The following is an 18,149-nucleotide window of genomic DNA, read 5'->3' as shown; positions in this document are numbered from 1 at the left end:
AATGTAATTTTAGACCCAAAACAGTATTAAAATGTTATTTTACTAGACTTTAAAACAGGTTATGAACGCTGAAGCCCTTTAATTGAAAAGTTGAACATTTTTTATTGTTAGTAGCAAAAGTGTGTTATGATCAATGAGATGCTCTATATTGGCAGGAAGGTGTTAATACTAACAGCGTGCTGTGATAAAGGACTAGATGGTAGTGCAATATTAATTATTAAAGATGACATGATGATACTTATACCAGGGCTTATACTGATCTCCAGGTTCGTCAAAAATATCAAAATTTTTCAATAATTGTAAACATACAATATCTAGAACTCCAGATGGTCGATATTGAAATATCACTATAAATATTTTATGCAATATTAATATACAGAGGTTATACAAATTGTATCATTCTGTAAATAGGCACATTATATATAACTTTGTCAATTGTGTTCGTCATCATCTATGGTCAAAATTGAAAACATTGCATCATGCTGATTTCAGAGGAAAAATTCTTTCTTTCAATGTAAATGAAACAAAGTTTCACATACTACCATTCTACAACTTATAAATATCATATGTTATATACAAGCCTCAATATAAGCCCTGGAATAATAGATGATAGAGCTCAGAAATAGAGAACATACCATAACTTGTCATTCTTTCATATAGACTACTATGAGGATTATGGGAATTATTATTTAAAGCTTGGGCCATACCTCGGTACGATTTCTCAGTAGCACTCAGATCTGTACTGATCAGTCCTCGTCCTACTCCATTCACTTTGGACGATTTCACTGAAAAAGTTATTTCAGGTGATCACGTATCAAAAGAGGGATTACACAGTTAGATATAGGGATTTAGTCTGTTTGAACAAAAAACATTGTCCAATTGTAATGTTTTTAAGTCTGATGTGTCTTATATAGGTAAAGACAATCTGGATTACGAGACAAGTACTGCGAAAATTAACCTATTATGTGCTCAGTAAATGGCAGTTCAATGTTAAGAGATTGATACAAATATCAGTCTCTGTCTTTGTAAAGATCATCCAAAGTTATTGTCAAGAGGTTTTCTAAACTATTCTATTCTATCGACTTGCACCAATTCAATCATTATGTTTGCTATTCAAAGAAACTTTAATAAACCCTTACCTTTATGAGCTAGGTTTGGTTTAACTTGTCTAGATTGGTTACCAACTGTTATAGTTAAATCAGATATACTACTATTACTACTAGACGGTACTGAGGAGGCTATCTTTAAACTCGGTGGGCCTTGTTTTATTATAGAATCATCTAAATCTGTTTAAATAAATATTTGGAAGAAACAGTAATAAAATCTAGTCCTAGCAGGGTTACAGCCATTTAAATATTTGCTTTATGGCACTTGCCAAGTTGGTCCAAAAAATATGATGTATGAACCAAAATGACAAATAAAACAACACAAGAGTCGACTTCATCAACAAGGGACTTTTATGATATCAAAGAATGAAATAGATTACCTGAAAGGCTAACATTAGGAATATCTATCATCAAGTTCTCATTTGGTGCTCTGAAATATCAATGTGGGAATATCATTGGAATTGAATACCAAATCATGTTCAATATGATAATAATACCCTAACCACATCACATTGCAACCTAAATCATTTCTACACAAACTGTTTTAATCAACTATATAATTAATCTATATAGTAAGATAGTTTCCCTTTTAAAGAGTCAAGATTTAATAATTGCATTTTACACTTAAAAGAAGACTGATCCAACATGTGCATTTTTACTTTGATGAAATCAAATTTCATTAACTAAGTTATAAAACAATCCACGGTTTATTTAGAATGTTGAAGGCTCAAAAAAGAAGGAAATACTTACCTGGCATTGTTATGTGTCCCATTGTAGTCACTTTTCTATTAAATACAAAAAGACAGAAATATTATATTTCAAGCCAAACCCTTTATACTGGGTATGTACACATTGTATAACAATTACAATACAATTACTACAGAAAATATAGATGATTGAGCTTATAGACAGAAATCACTATCCAGATCATGTTGGAAATGAAATGAAATGAAATACACCTTAACATGTAACAACCCCAGGCAATCAGTGTGAGCCAACATCACATTGAGCCCCAGTTTATTGTCACATAAAAATCACTATATGCCTTTCCATGTCATCCTCTCCTGCATAAGTGACAGGGAAAACAAGCTTGCAAAACAAGGTACTATGCTTGTTGGAGGGCAATGGACACTTACTGAAATCTGCAAGTCTTCATCACTATTATCTTGCTGTGGATTTTTGGCACAATTTAGGGTATTTAAAAACGCATCATCTTCCTACAATACAAAATATAAGAGATATAGTCACCAGCATCACTTTTGAAAAATCAGATATTGTAACAGAAAGCAAATTCTTTGGTCTGTACTATTATTTAATTCTGTACTAACTATTACTATGTGTCTGTGTAGTTTCAACCTTGCAATCTATATATTTATACAGGTATAATGAGGCATTAGATTGTTTTCCTGTTGTATGCATTTATTTTTTTCTTTGTAGCTTGATATATCCAAGTATATTTCATATAAAATGGATGTCCAAAAAGGGAAACCAAAATTCATCTGTTACTTACCTCTCTCTTTCGTCTTCTACGTTCTCTCTCTTCTTGTGATTGACAAGCCTGAACTCTCAGTCGAAATCTATCAATCTGAAAATTGTTCAATTTACTGATGGCCTCTGTTGCTTCTTTCAGATTACCCATTGTCACAAACCTAAATATCAGAATCACATATTATATTTCTATAACATTTAGTATGATCAACCACATGTTCTCATGAGCATATACATCATCAAGCGCAGTTATGAACCCATCTGTTATCATTATGTAAATGTGAGGTAAAATGTTTACATGAAACAGGACATCTAATTTCTATCTTTTGTTTATACTAGAATTTGGTGAAAAAGAGTACTCAGTTTATACGAAACTAACAATAGTTCTTTTTAAATTATTCACAAATAAACCACTCAAATTAAACAAATAGTAAAAGACCAAATACAATTATACCAACCCAAACGTATTTTGTGATCCGCTAATTTTAGAATCCATAATTCTAACATCTTTTACACTTCCGGTTTGCAGAAACAAATTCCTTAACCCTTCCTGAAATGACAAAAGGACACTTCTAGGGGTCGCTCGATTGGAGGTTCATTGAATCAACCAGTTGTTTCACTATGTCGAAAAAATAAGTGATTTTAAAAAGTGAAAGTAGAAATCATTTTTCATTTCTTATGGCCTGAGAGGGTCCTCTAAATATGCCACTGTATGGGGAATTTCCTGTTAATCAATAGGGTAACTTACAGGAGGTAACTGTATTGGTATACCAGTCACATACAACTGGACTCCAGCTTGTTTATTCTGATTTCTGAAACAAATCAACATTCAATTAGACAAAAAAGAATCAAAAGTAAAAGGTACATCATTGCAGTTCTAAAAATTGCGTAAATTAACACAAAATAGTCATAGATTCATTTGATGATCTGACATTTGTAAAGTTAATTTTAATTTTACAGTTTGTTCAATCAACTTCCGTTCTTAACAGGTTGTTTATCTATCTCATCTTAATTTTAAAAAATCTTTGCCATCAACATGTTTCTACACAGCCATCAGCTACTATTGAATATATTGCCAAAATGTAAATCTTGTCTTTTATTGCAACTCGAGCTTGTTACAAATTCAAAGATAAATACTGCTCTTCCTTTTTCTAAAAAACTTTTTTACCATCAAATTCTTACCCTTGAGGAAGATGTCTACCAGGACCTCTACTGTAAGAGTTGAAATTTGTGTCTTCATAATCTTCTTTAAATGGATTCCACTTATCCATATTGGAATTTTCAATCTACAATAAAGAAATAAAGTTATTTGACTCTAAATAATGGCATATGCCCACCAATAATGTACTGAAGTGAGCAATTCATAATTACGGAGGGTATGCTAAGATACTTGCCTTCAACAGTTAATTAGGTATCCCAATTAATCAATAAATCAATTGATATAGACTGTTCCACAATTTACCCTACCAAGAACTGATACTCATATTGATAATGCTGTCAAATACAGCTGAATTCCTTACAAAGCGTCAAATTGTTTCTTTCCTCAGATTTAAATCTATAGAATGGCAATTTGGCATATTTTAGCAACCCAAAAAATTTCTATTTTCGATTTCTGTTTTCTCGGAAGTGTTTCGATGACATTATCAAGAAACGCTTTCAGTTATTTCAACAAAGAACTTACAAGTAAATTATGGTTTGGAGTAAGTAAATTTTTTGTAAGTTGTTGGACTTGATTAGCAAAGCGCTTTTCCTTCCACCTCGTGCAGTATCAGTGGCACCATTTTCCTGCCAAAGAAGAGATAAAATTATTTCATTGGCTCATTTTTAACCAATCGAAAAGCAATATTTTCTTCGAAACTGTGGTTATTTTTAGAACTTCAACTGGCTCTGGATAATGATTAAAGTGAAGCTGGCAACAATTGTTTCGTAAATAATGATATGTGTAAGTTGACAAGTGACAAATGACAGTTTTGATTCACCGTTTTTTTCATGTGGAATACACTTTATTCTTTAAATCTATTTTCACGACACTGTTAGATTTTCTAAACAGACCTTGAATTAGTTCACATTGTATAATCTACTGCGTATGTTGATCATTTCTAAAATAAATTGAATGCATTGCGGTGAGGCTGATGATCATGATGATAGTATAAATAAAGTAAAAGTCAGAAATTAAAAAAAATAAAAAAACGAGAAGAGATGTGCATCTGATTAATCAGCAAGTTGTCATTATTTTAAGACTTATCCATCCCTGTTCTTCTCATGAGCATTGTTATTATACCAATTTATGCTATTGATAACTAAATTGGGCCTGTCTAAAATGTAATTAAGAGATCACAAGTCACAATGACAACATTGTAATTTATTTGGATTTAACAAGAATTCATGCAATTCATTTATGATAAAATTATTGTACTAGTTACTAGGGCTGGCTGTTTTTCTTTTCATAATTATATCTTTAGCTGCCTTTAGTCTGCTTGTTAGTAGATTCAAGGTGTATCTTGTGGGGATTTCCCATTGCTCTATTGTAGTATTGACTGACACTGTTATGGAGTTTAAGTCAACTTAGAGAGAGGTTTTTACTTGACTAGAATACAGGGATACACTTGGAACCCAATTAAGGTATGAAGTAGAGGCTCATTTCAACTAAATTTTATAAATTTATACCCAATATTTTTTCAGAAATGTCAAGTTGTATAATACTATGAGTGGTAGATTACCAAGTGAAAGTGAAGATATAGAGAATGAAAATCCTGAGTCTGAAGCAGATGTGGATATCGAAAGAGAAAATGTAGATCAGAGTGAAACCAGTGAATCAGCTGGACATTTCCAGCAAGATGCTCTTTCTTATTCAAATTCACAAAATGATGGTTGGGAGGCTTTGAATAATGTGGCACAAAATGGAGCTGTGAATGATAAAAATGAGAATAGTAATGTTGAATGTGAAGCTGTTGAGAGTGAAATGGTGCTTGACTCTGTTAATGGTTCACAAGAAGGAAATCAACTCCAGAATAATGTGACAAGTTGTAACAGCACCAGTTTTGACTGTGTTCCCCAGATACAATGTGAAGTGGTAAATAAGATTCCTGCAGACCAGGCCCCAGAATGTGACCAAGCTATGACTGATTCTTGCCATTCTTCGAGCTCTACTGCACAATCTCCAAATGACTTGGCAGCATGTGAGGGGCAGGAAAATAACCCAGAAGTTGTGAATTCTGAAAATAACAATCCAGCATCATGTCCAGTACAAGGACCAAATGGTGATTCCAATAACACACAAAGGCCTGAAAGTGATGAATTAGGTGCAAATTTGGAACTGGTACCTGAAAGTGATAAACAGACGTCATCTTCTAATTCTCAAAAGTCTGAGGTTGAGAAGCTACAAGAACAAGAAACAACTGCCAGTGAGGCAGAGTCAGCAAGTTCTGATAATGTTGAACAGGACAGTGCAAAATCTCCTGAATGTGATAATGTTATAGTTTGTGATAAACCTGTAATGAGTGATACAAAATCTCAATCCCCAGACCATGTTAATGGTGCCTCGGAGACAAGGTCTGCTGATGTGCACAGTAATTCCTTACAGCATGATCATCAGGATAGGGAAAACATTAAGATGTCTGTGATTGATACTGAAAAAGGTGCACAGAATTCAGAATCATCTAAAAATGTAGACAAAATTGGTGCACTGAATACAACCCAGAGTCAAAGTGAGCCTGATGCTAAAAATAAACCTAGGAAATTCCCTATTTCAAGGAAATCCCCTCCAGGAATTGACTTTCTTCATTTATCAGATAGTTCTGAGGATGAATTGTTAAATGAATTAGATGCAGCTTTGTTGAATAGATCTCATTCTCAGAAAACAACACCAACTAATTCAGCCAGATCAACCCCAAAATCTAAACCTGTTATGCAAGAAGAGAAAGTACCTATTATATCATTAAGTGAACAGACACAAAATGGATTCAAACAATTTCCATTAAAAAATTCTCAAATAGCTCAAAATGTTGAAGAAACAATAGAATCTTTGAAGAAAGAATTACAGAGTAAAAATGAAGAGTTGAAGTCAGCAAAGTAAGATTTACAAATTTATATTTATCAAAGGTTAATTTGGTTTATATGTGAAGGCTTACCATGACAGAGAGAATCTAATTCAAATGAAGAAAACTTGGGAGACAACAGAAGAATGAGTAGGCTTAGCAGTCTCATATTGGAAAGTTAACCCTCATTTCCCAATTATATAAGCTTGTCCAAAACATGAACTTGTGTCAATATCATTAATATTTGCTTTCTACTTCATAGAGTATATTCAGAAACACTACAAGATAAGTTTAAACAGTTTGAAGAAGAAAAGAAAATGCTGGCTACAGAAGTTAAAATGTTAAGGGAACAAAATGCTGATAATTTGTATTTACCACAAATAAAAGAGGTAAGTGTGTTTTAAAGCTCATTTTCTGCTAGGACATGAAAAAATTAATTATTTATTCAACCAGTCAATTAGTTAAGAGGAATAAAATCCTATGGACTATAACTGCTCTTTCGTGGTTGGATTCAGCAATTAACAGTCAGCATAAATTTAAAAGAGTTTCCAAATTTCCTGATAGCTGAAAATCAAGGATAGAGTCAGAAAAAAAAAATAGTCTGTTATGCCATAATTGATCTCATTAATTTTTTGTTACTTATTAGATGGAGAAAACCATAGCTTCACAACAGAAAGAAATCCAACAAACCAAAGAAACTTTAGCATCTCATGACAACATGGCCAAACGTAAAATAGCTTCTATGCAAAATGACTATAAAGCTAGAATAGACCAGGTAAGGTTTCTATCTTTGAACATGAATCTAAACATTTGATGTTTTGAATTTTCGATATTCACAACAGATGGAATGACATGTTGTAATACTTGCCGTTCATGGTAAATGATTACCTGTATGACACACACAAGTCTGGTCATGGGGTGAATTATAGCATATGAACAGGACAATGTAAATGAACCTTAAAACATTGACTAGATTTATATGCAGACCCCTAAACAAACAGACTAAACAACTTTCTTTTAAAAGACTTCTTTATTACTGTGATCATAATCATGATTTGAAATGCTCCAGGTTACCAAGATGTATGAAGATTGTTTAAGAGAGAAAGATACCATGGTAGTGAACTATGCTGTGGCTGAACAGAAAAATATTGAAGCTAAAAAAGCTACAGAAAGAGCAGAACAGAAATATAGAGACTGTTTAAAAGAACAAGAAGCAATTGCTAATAAATGTAAATCTTTTAAAGCTGAAAAACAGAAAGCTGTAGCAGATTATGAAACAAAGGTAAGCTCATATTCTACTACAAATAGACCATATTCATGCCTCGTTTTTAACACTCCGATTGCGATGTTGCATTACAAATTAAATCATTTATTGAAAAGATGAAGAAGTCATGTGAACGAATTACAGAAGGTAAAGTTCAGACACCAATTTTTATTTTTTTTAGAAGAATGCTTTGCCTTGAAATTTCCCTAGATTGCAGCCTATATATGGTGCATAATCACCTAGCACAATCTGATTTGATGTTTAACTTTGATATTAGATATTGTTCTTTTTGATGATGTGCTGAAATAAAAAGAATTTTAAACTTCATGTCAACATCAATGAAATGCTAATATCAATACATTATCTGTAGTGTTATATACCGCAAAGAAAAGAGAGTATTGGAAAGAGGAATTGTATTAATTAGATGTTTTTTCTGACATAATCAACAAGTATTAAAGAGTCATATGGTAATAACCCTGTTAAAACTTTTCTCACTGGAAGATTATTTATGTTTCAGCAAAATGAACTGTCTGGTGCTTGTAAAGAAATAGAAAGAATGAAAGAAATGCTGACTTCAGCTGATGTCAGAATTAAATGGGCTCAAAATAAATTAAAATCAGAACTTGAAAGTCACAAGGTAGGTGAAATTTGTCAAATGTGCTGTGTTATAAGACATAATAACATTTTTTTTTATCTTAGCTGAGGTTTTTTATATCAAGGGCCTGTTTCAGAATGCTTTAACTAAAAGTCATCCAGAATTTTAAAATATGCAGCTATATGCTATCTTCTGTCTGAGCTTTCTTAAATTCAATGACACATTTTTCTTACAACCACTTTCACCTCCTAACAACATATCAATTCATAGTTACTTTAAAACAGTTATATGTTATGATATTACAGGAAACTAAGATAGAACTAGAGAAGACAAATCAGAAATTAAAGATGGCAAGAGAAGAAACATTACAAATAAGAAAAGATTGTCAAGCCATTATTAAAACTTACCAGGTAGGTTGTTGATATATATATATATAAATATTTTCTATGCCATTGTGTTTAAGAAAATGATATGATTACTAATAAAATATGAGACTAAATGGGATTCAGAGTGGACTAACTTAGTTATCTCAGTGTTTTCTCAAAAAGTGTTTTTGCTAATTCGATTACTCGACAATTCCAGTTATGATTTATTATTTAATAAATGTTGGTCAACATGATGTAGATTTATTGTAATTATGCACATATCTCGTTAGTGATAATGAAGCTTAAACTTGAATTCATTAGCGGACAACTTGTGGAAAATTATGGCGATGAAAAGTGAAAGTTGTTAGTCATAAAAATCTATTGACTATCAACGGTACAAAAAATATTCTGATTAATCAAGTAATAAGATGAACTGATATATTATAATTTATTAATGTTATTGTAGGAATCAGAGGAAATAAAGTCTAACAGTTTAGATAAAGAGTTGAAATTAAAGGAATCAGAACTGATTGTACAAAGACAAGAGAAGAGTGATTCACAGGAGGTAAGTCTGGTCATATTTTTATCTTCATCATTATATCTAAATTCATTATTAATTACGCTTGAGAAATATCCCATAGATCAATGAAATATTCCTAATAATGTAGACTTAAATAAATTATGAAAATTTTCTTTCTTGAGTCAGCCTGGTGTTGCTTTCTCTTACTGACCACCAAAGAAATATCAGGAAGATGATTATATATGATAATTACAGGTATATAATATGACAGTGAAAGAATTAGAGGTATTAAAAGCTAAATATAAAGATGCTGCAGCAGAATTAAAAACATTAAGAGATAAGGTAGGATAGATATCTTAGGAGTGCACTTTATAACAAAATTTAACAAAATCTCTGTCTTTATATTAACTTGTTATTCAATTATTAAATGTTAAAACTGAAAGCTGCAGAAATTTGCAAAAAGAAGAACAAACAAGTTAAATGTTATTGATTATATTAAAGTGATTGTGTGTGTGTTTTTATGTTTTATAATTTGAAATATTTATATCATAGTCAGTCTAAAAACACAACTTTTTTTCCCAATATGGCAACATATGTTTATTATTAATATATATTAGAATTTTTAAAAATATTATAATATTTCTATATTTGAATATTTATATATCACACTATAATTGATGTGTTTTACCAGTGAAAATATTTTATTATTGTGTTTAAAATTGTATGTATATTATGTAAAATTTTATTCCTATGAATTATTGAAAGGGGTAAGAATTTGATACCTCCTCATGCTCTGAGATTAATTGGCTATTGTTTCCATTGTGTAGGTATACTGTTTAGAAAGTGAAAGAAAAGATAATGAAGAAACTATGACTAAATATCAAGAAATTATACAGAGTCAGAAAGGAGAGAATAAAAGTCTACTAGATAAACTTGGTAATCATGGTCAGTTAAATGATGATTTTGATAGGTATGTTACTATCAGCCAATGTTTATCAAGATAAATTGTTACTTATTTGGTAATGTGAACCTATTTTATACTTTGAAAAGATTCTTTGGTGGACTTCAGTTTATATTTATTTTTATATATAAAGTAATTTTCTCTTTGAATAAAATGTTTTCAAAGCACAAAATTGCTACAGATTGTACATTTACTGTTCACATTTATTGTATTCAGTCAGAAATCTTCATTCTTGACTCTGAATAGTTGACAAATACTGTATCAACATTACTAGAACTGCAGATAGGATAAACTTTTATAAGGGTTAACTGAATTCATCTCTGCAAGCGTGTAAAGCTTAGATGACTATTTATATCCTTTCCAATAGAGATTTAACACTTTTACATTGACCAATACAGGTAATATTATATACAGAGTAGGAGTTATTATTTGTGTTACTTACCTTGATTTTGCTTTAAATCACCATTCTGGAAAACCTTAAGTCACCAGAGTTCTATTGAAAAGTTAACCTATCCAATAAAGTTTATTAGGTACAAATATATCTTTATCATAAGGTCAAATTCTTCCTGTATCTAATCTGATACCGCCCATTTCATGTTGCACTTGATATTGTCTATATATTTCTTGTTATGCCATGTTTGATATTGTATATATGTCATGTTATTGTATTTTATAGAGCACAAGATATGATAAAAACACTAGACAGAGAGATATCAGAGTTACGTATTAATAATAAAGATTTACAGAGTGATATAGAAGGCTGTCGAACTAGAGAGACAGAGTTACTAGATTTAACACAGAAACTTAGTAGAACCAATGCTAAATTACAGTCAGAAAATACTAATGCCAATAACCAGGTAAGATACTAATTTCTTTGTCTGTATTGCAGTTTACAGTAGATGCTCTGGATTTTGATTAGCATTTAGATTGCCATCTTCACAATGTCAAGCTATTACGAACTGAGTCCAATACCTTGACTGCAAAGGCCACCTTTCTTATATCAAATTCGTTTTTAAATGCAGTGACTTGATTGGATTGTACGCTAGCATGAATACAGCCAATCAGAGCCCTTGATATAAAGGCTGTAGACAATTTTGTGCTCTTTTTATCTGGGACTATGATTGGCGGTATTTGGTAGCATGTAATCCAATCAAATTGCTGCATTTATTAACTTCTGCAATACAAGAAAAGAGCCTTATGAAGTCAAGGTGTGAAACACAGTTTAGTTAGCTTGACATTGTAAAGATGCTTGGTCTCTGATTCACTCATATGGACTGATTTATATTTGTTATTTTTTGTGTAATAATAAATTGAAACTAAACAACATGTCTTATGAATAATTAATCATTTAGCTACTTCCAGTCTGAAAATGCCTTGTTAAACTGAAATGACAATTACCTATAAATAATAAACAAAACAAATATCTATTTATCTGTTTTATTGAAGGTTGTATCACTGAGTGGTAAGAATAGTAATATGGAAATGGAAATTCATAATTTACAAGCTACATGTAATGAATTGGTAAATAAAATTCTTTGTTTTGTCTTGCCTTTTCTGTTGCATATCCTACATTTTCAAGTTGAGATGAGTTCATTTTCATTACATCTCTAAAAATTGTCAGCTTACAATGACAGCTTAAGAGTATTTGACCTGTACAGTCAAAAAAAACAATCTATCCAATGATTTGGTTATATTAGTTGCTTTTTGTTTTACAATTTTGAAATTCACTCCCGGAGAAATTTGCTCACTCAAGAATGCAGTTGCCAATACAACTCTGTTTATATTATATATTATAGAGTTCTAGACTGGCTGAAGATGGTAATAAATTTGAAAATGAATGTACAAGGTTAAAGGCTGAATTAACAGAGAAAAATATATCAGGTAAATTTCACTTTAACAAATTTAAATTTCTTCAAAATACTTCATATTATGTTGGTTGACTTGAAAGGTGAAGTCAACTTTTAATTATAGTTTTAAAGACATATTTCCTAAAAGAATTAATCAGTTCAATGTTATATACTAGGACACTGTTATATATATTCTTTTGATGAAATTGCTGGTTTTACAGTATCAGAGTTTAAACAAAAACTAGAAGATGAGAAAGATTTAAATAAAGTTTTAAAAAGAAAACATGCTAATAATGTCAAGGTAATATTATTTTAAACTTTATTTTATAAGCTTACCTTTAAACTGTTTACTTTGGAACTACTGACACAAAACAATGGAACCATCATTGTTTTAAGGATAAGAAAGTGCAGTTCACCTACCCACGTGATCTTATGTTTAATCGTGCCATGAATCAAGATTAATCTCTGACTTATGTCTGTAATACGTGAAGTATTAAGTATTAGTTATACATCTTTGTTTACATTTTTAGTTACCTTGAGTTTTGTACTGAGCACTTTATTTTTCATGTTATGAGATAGCAACATTGTATGTAATCCTATACCTAAATACATGTCTCTTGATGTGTTTGAGTGTACACTATAACATATTATTGTCTATTTTAGGATATAACACGTCAATTACAACAGGCTAGAAAGAAACTGGAATCATTTGAAAATCATCATGGAGAAAAAGATGGGACTAGTTTAGGATCACGGACTAGTTCAAATGGTTCATTAAATACAATAACTGATCAACAAACTCATCAAAGTGGAGTAAATAATAATAACAACCCACATTCTGCTACTAATCCTCATCATACAGTACAACCTCGACCACCAGAACCAGTATGTATTTTATAAGTTGAAAAAGAACTTAATTGAAAGATTTGAGTTCCAAATCAAAGCTAGTTGAGCTCCAAAAGCAAAGTATTTCCACTGAGCATCAAATGGTCTATATCTGGGGGTGTAGAAGTTACTGCATGTACTGTGAAATAAATTAGACTTGCTTTGGGGTCACGAACCGTGTTACAGAATACTCCAAGTCTTGTGTGTTTGGTCCTTGTTCTGTGCTATGAATGTCATTAGTATATGCAAGTTATATCAAATTAACCATGATATACTTTATATATAACAGGAATATCCAGTGATAACAGAGCAAGTAGAAGTTGATAAACAGGTATTAATAGAAAGAATTGTCAGATTACAGAAAGCTCATGCCAGGAAAAATGAAAAATTAGAATTTTTACAAGACCATATTCACCAGTTAGTTGATGAGGTACAGAGGAAGAAAAAGTAAGTCTATATTCTGATCATTTCTACCATATTTCACTGTAGCAGGTTAACCATGCATAAGAGACTAAGGTAATAAATATTCAGGATATATTATTTTCAATTCAATATTTTAGAGTACAACCCTCTATCATATGAAAAAGTTTGATTTGAAGACTTACAAATCAGTGCCTCATATGAAGTTATTTGGTTAAAGTACACCATGGTCTGATCTACTTATTGAAATGAGTGTTGATCTTCAGTCTGAGATGTGGGAACTGAGTTTTGATGTGAAGTGCTAGCTTCAAATTTTCAAAAATTAATACACTACTAGCCTAAATTTGGCACGTTGCATTTACTATCCAACCTATCTAAAGATACTTGATATTTTCTAGAATAATCCAGAGTTATATATTGAGAGAAGAACAAGGAGCATTAGCCCCAGAAGCAATGGATGAGAATAAGGTTGGTGTACAATTGAAGACTTTTTAGGATGCAGATATATGATCAATGAATACAAGCACCTGTTCATAGGAACAATGAGATATTAAAACTTAGAAAGTTAACCTGTTAACTGTTAACATCAATTCTTACTTAAATTCCATTTACTGTTGAAAATTAGCTTGTAATTGGCTCAATATGCACAGTACTATTTTTTGCTGGATATCTTGTCTATTCCAATATCTGCATTCCTATATGAGAGTCTGTGGTGAACATAATATATATCTTTTGGTCTGGGACCTGAGGAATATAACCACTGTTTGTTGTCAATATGTATTTTTACCAATAAAAGGCAGAAATGGCATTGAGTATAGGCTGTTCATGCTTAATTGTTGGGAGACACCTGACAATCGGCATTTCTTTTTTGCAATTTATCTGCACTCTTTGAATCCAAATATGGATTTATTTAATCAAGGTCTTATATGCCCAAGATTCATTGAAAATGTATGTTGGTATTCAACATTACTTTGCTATTGAGCAGAATAATTGTACTCAATGATCGTTAAAAATTGATCATAAAATATTGATTGAAATAAGAATGCCTGTTGCATGTTTTCTTACCCTGATATGTCTTTCTATACTTGGTTATGGGAAAACCCCTATTTCTATTTATATTACCTCTTTATTATATTCAAAACTGGGACTGGTATTTTTTCGGTATTTACTTTCAGTGTTTTTTAAAGAAATCTAATGCAAAAAGCTTATATAATAAAATGGGCCTCAATTCAGTTTCTTGATGACTAACCTCAATGTAATTCTTTTAGAGAATTTAATTTTCATTATCGATAATTTATATTTTCATATGTTTGACTACATGCTGTTTTTAATCAATATTGTTAATCATCACATTTTCATCAAAAGATGACATCTTATCATTTTCATAAAATAATTTTGAATTTAAAACGTGAAACCGTATTTTAGTAGAATCTGTAGTTTTGTAGATCTTTTTTAATATTTTTCTCTGTTATATTTTATTTATATAGATTAGAAGTAGCTTAGCATTTTTTAGTACTTTTTAATCTTTTTTATTAACTTACCAGCATGATTAACTAACATTAATTATCCATTTTATTTTTCTAACACAGAGATCTATGATTAGGAGTGAGGTTCAGGTAGGGGGCCTTAACCATTTACAAATAATTCTAATATTTATTATTTACTTTCACCATAAGGATATATGCTTACTAAAATTTATGTTAGGTCGCCCTCACACCATAGCACTCAACAGCTGCGTATGGTTGCGAAAGAGAATAGCACTCATAAGTTTTGAACGCAACTCTCATGCAACCGTGTTGTGAATTGCGCTCATAACAATGGCCACTCTCGTTATTCGCAACTATACACAACTGGTAATCGCTACATATGGTGTGCGGGCACCTTTAAGAGTGTGATATCCCATGACCCAAAAGTACTAATGTCATCAATATTTGCTATTGCTGCTATTCGTTCGATGGGCATTGCTTATAGAATAATATGCAACAGGCATTTTTATTTCACATATATATATATAAATTCAAAGAATAAATGTATATCTGTTGATATATAATACAACTAAATCAAAGGCCTGATCACAATATAGATCTGACAACTTAATAAAGAACTAATATTGTATTATTCTAGGCACTGCTAGCTAAGAAAGGTGGTATAATGGCTTCTTTATACAGTCATCATTCACAGGATGGTCACATGACACTAGATTTATCTCTAGAAATTAACCAGAAGTTACAAGGAGTGTTAGAAGATACTTTATTAAAGAATATCACCTTGAAGGTAATGTTTTAAATCTATTAATAAATTGTTAATCTTTCCTTTATATCTGATGCCACTACAGGGCCCTGTTCTACAAAAAATCTTATGATGAATTTTGTCGTAATAATGGTATTTCTCAATGTAAAATTCTACAAATTCTTATTTTAAGATTTTTTGTAGAATTGGGCCCAGGCCCGTAACTATTTTATTTTTTTAAGTTATGTATCCATTGCGAGGCTTTCAGTAGACTTTAAACAGTAATTCCCTTTACTGAGGACATCAAATAAGCGATATTTTTAGCAATATGGTATTTATTTTATGTATAATTTGTTGTATTTCAGGAAAATATAGATACACTAGGAACAGAAATAGCCCGACTTTCAAAAGAAAACCGACAAATACAACTAAAACTTCAATCTCAAAGATAGACTACTGTCTCTATATAAACAGAGAAAGAATACTGAACTTAATAATAAGTATATTATATATAATATGGTATAACAAGATAATATATTCAGAGGGGAAGTATAATACTGAGAGGTAAAAGAAATGTCATGTGTATGCATCATATATATCCATCTTTACTTTCAAATGCTTTTGTATGTGAGTAAAGACAAGGGAAAAAGTTGGATTGAAATTGACATTAAGACCATAAAAAAGGCAGTAGAATATTAAATAAGTCTCAGTATTTTCAGAAGTGACATTGCTTTTGCCTTCAGTATACCTGGAATATTAAGATACTATATTCTATTTTGGCAGTATATATATTTCTTCTTGTAAAATATTTTCAAAAACTGTTTTCTTACACTTGTATATTTCACTTGTCATTGTCTTTTAAATCTAGTATTTCAGATGTTCTCATTTCAAAATATGACACTTTAAGATTTTTAACCAATGATAACACAAGTTTTAGTTTGATTGTCTAAGTTTGCATTATATACAGTATAATGAAGCTTATCCCAACAAATCTGGCGTGATGTACAGATGTGATGTTGTCAGAGTTGAATCCAATCTAAATTGGATCCCTAGTTTATGAGAGTTTTCACAAGACAAAAACCAAATTTGTCATAGCTTGTCATGTTTCAAAACCATTCTTTTAACACTCTTTATCTTGGATCTCTATATGTTTGCTAAAGACAAGGTTATAATATCTAAATATCCAGTATCTTGTGGTTTATTTGTCAAAGGCTTATGATTAAATATCAATAAAAATGTATATTTCGGTATTATTATGCATCATATAAAGTATTATTATAAATATATAATCTTAGTATTGAAATATTAGCTATTCTAAAAATATTCAATAAAAAAAAATCCTTGCCTGTTTTAACAAAACCTTTACTTTAAGATGACTTTTTTGCTCGTATAATCTTGAACAATTTTAAAGTTTGCAGTAAATCTAAGAAAGGTTTTTAAATTTATCCCTTGAATGAGATAGACGTATCAAAATTAATTCGGAGAGTAGCCATTTGATTAATGATAACACGGAAAATATGAAGGAGAGGCCTGTTTAACGTTAGCATCTGATATCATAAACAGTCTTGTTAGAAGTAGATATACCTAATTATAATATGATATAGTGCAATAAACAAGTCAAATCAAAGTATATTATATATAACTATATATACATGTAGCTAGTAATTACCCTGGAGATCTATACCTCAAGCAGACTGTAATACCAGTAGTTGAGCCAATATAGTTTTGATCACCTACAAGCAATTTAAAACCTAGGAAAGTAATCTTTGACAAAATGAATTAATTAAGGTCTGAACCTAATTTAATCAGTTATGAAAATTTGGCACTTTCAAGAATTCTGATCTGTGTAGCAGCTATTGAGACTAATAGACCTTATTCACGTCCTTGTTTTTGAGACACTGAAAGCGAGGTTCATAACAAAAATTACGTCATCCATTGATAAGATGGCGAAGTCATATGAATGAATAGCCAACATGACGTCATTAGACACTCGGTCACTCATTCAACAGAAAGAAAATGAGCTTGAAACTGCCTTTTCTCGACATTGTGTGAAGGTAAAATTTTTATGGTCCTCGTTCTTGACTCAATATGGCCGACTCATGAATAAGGTCTATATGCTATTAAATTATGTATATTTTAGTATGTAATTACAGTAGTCTGTTTAAATTATAGAGTATATTATAATAGGGTGTAAGTTAGATTGATTATGTACATGATGTAGTTTGATTCATAATATATCAATGTATATCTGAGGAGTGGGGATAACTAATAGCACTGATTTGTGCTATGATAATCTGTGGTGGTTTTAATTCAAATTAAACTAAAGGTTTTATGGCCTTACTATCACAAATATCTTTAGATGTTATAAGTTGATTATCAGAAAGTGACGTCACAATATGCATTGTTTCACAGGAATTGCAACACAAACGTTT

The 18,149-nt window shown here is 30.9% G+C and overlaps 2 protein-coding genes across 2 annotated transcripts; one reads left to right on the top strand and one right to left on the bottom strand.

Moving 5' to 3' along the window:
- Positions 1–210: 210 nt before the first annotated feature.
- Positions 211–3,865, bottom strand: LOTGIDRAFT_159623 (hypothetical protein; the record flags this gene model as incomplete). The annotated part of the gene is made up of 10 exons (XM_009054122.1): positions 211–347; positions 636–785; positions 1,140–1,286; positions 1,487–1,536; positions 1,857–1,891; positions 2,243–2,323; positions 2,617–2,755; positions 3,053–3,144; positions 3,343–3,406; positions 3,777–3,865. 10 exons carry the CDS (start codon positions 3,863–3,865, stop codon positions 211–213), a joined length of 984 nt encoding a protein of 327 aa, XP_009052370.1.
- A 1,433-nt stretch (positions 3,866–5,298) lies between these two features.
- LOTGIDRAFT_159622 (hypothetical protein) lies at positions 5,299–16,169 on the top strand (the record flags this gene model as incomplete). Its single annotated transcript, XM_009054121.1, has 19 exons — positions 5,299–6,665; positions 6,894–7,020; positions 7,278–7,406; positions 7,701–7,913; positions 8,413–8,532; positions 8,796–8,900; positions 9,322–9,420; positions 9,631–9,717; positions 10,203–10,345; positions 11,013–11,193; positions 11,783–11,857; positions 12,133–12,217; positions 12,360–12,484; positions 12,847–13,068; positions 13,358–13,515; positions 13,887–13,956; positions 15,078–15,104; positions 15,613–15,762; positions 16,083–16,169. The coding sequence occupies 19 exons, from the start codon at positions 5,299–5,301 to the stop codon at positions 16,167–16,169; spliced, it is 3,570 nt and encodes a 1,189-aa protein (XP_009052369.1).
- Between the last annotated feature and the right edge of the window lie 1,980 nt (positions 16,170–18,149).

The sequence above is a fragment of the Lottia gigantea genome, assembly GCF_000327385.1.
Source record: "Lottia gigantea unplaced genomic scaffold LOTGIsca_21, whole genome shotgun sequence".
NCBI lineage: Eukaryota > Metazoa > Mollusca > Gastropoda > Lottiidae > Lottia > Lottia gigantea.
Note: the sequence above shows the minus strand (reverse complement) of the source record. Positions and strands in the feature narration are given on the sequence as shown.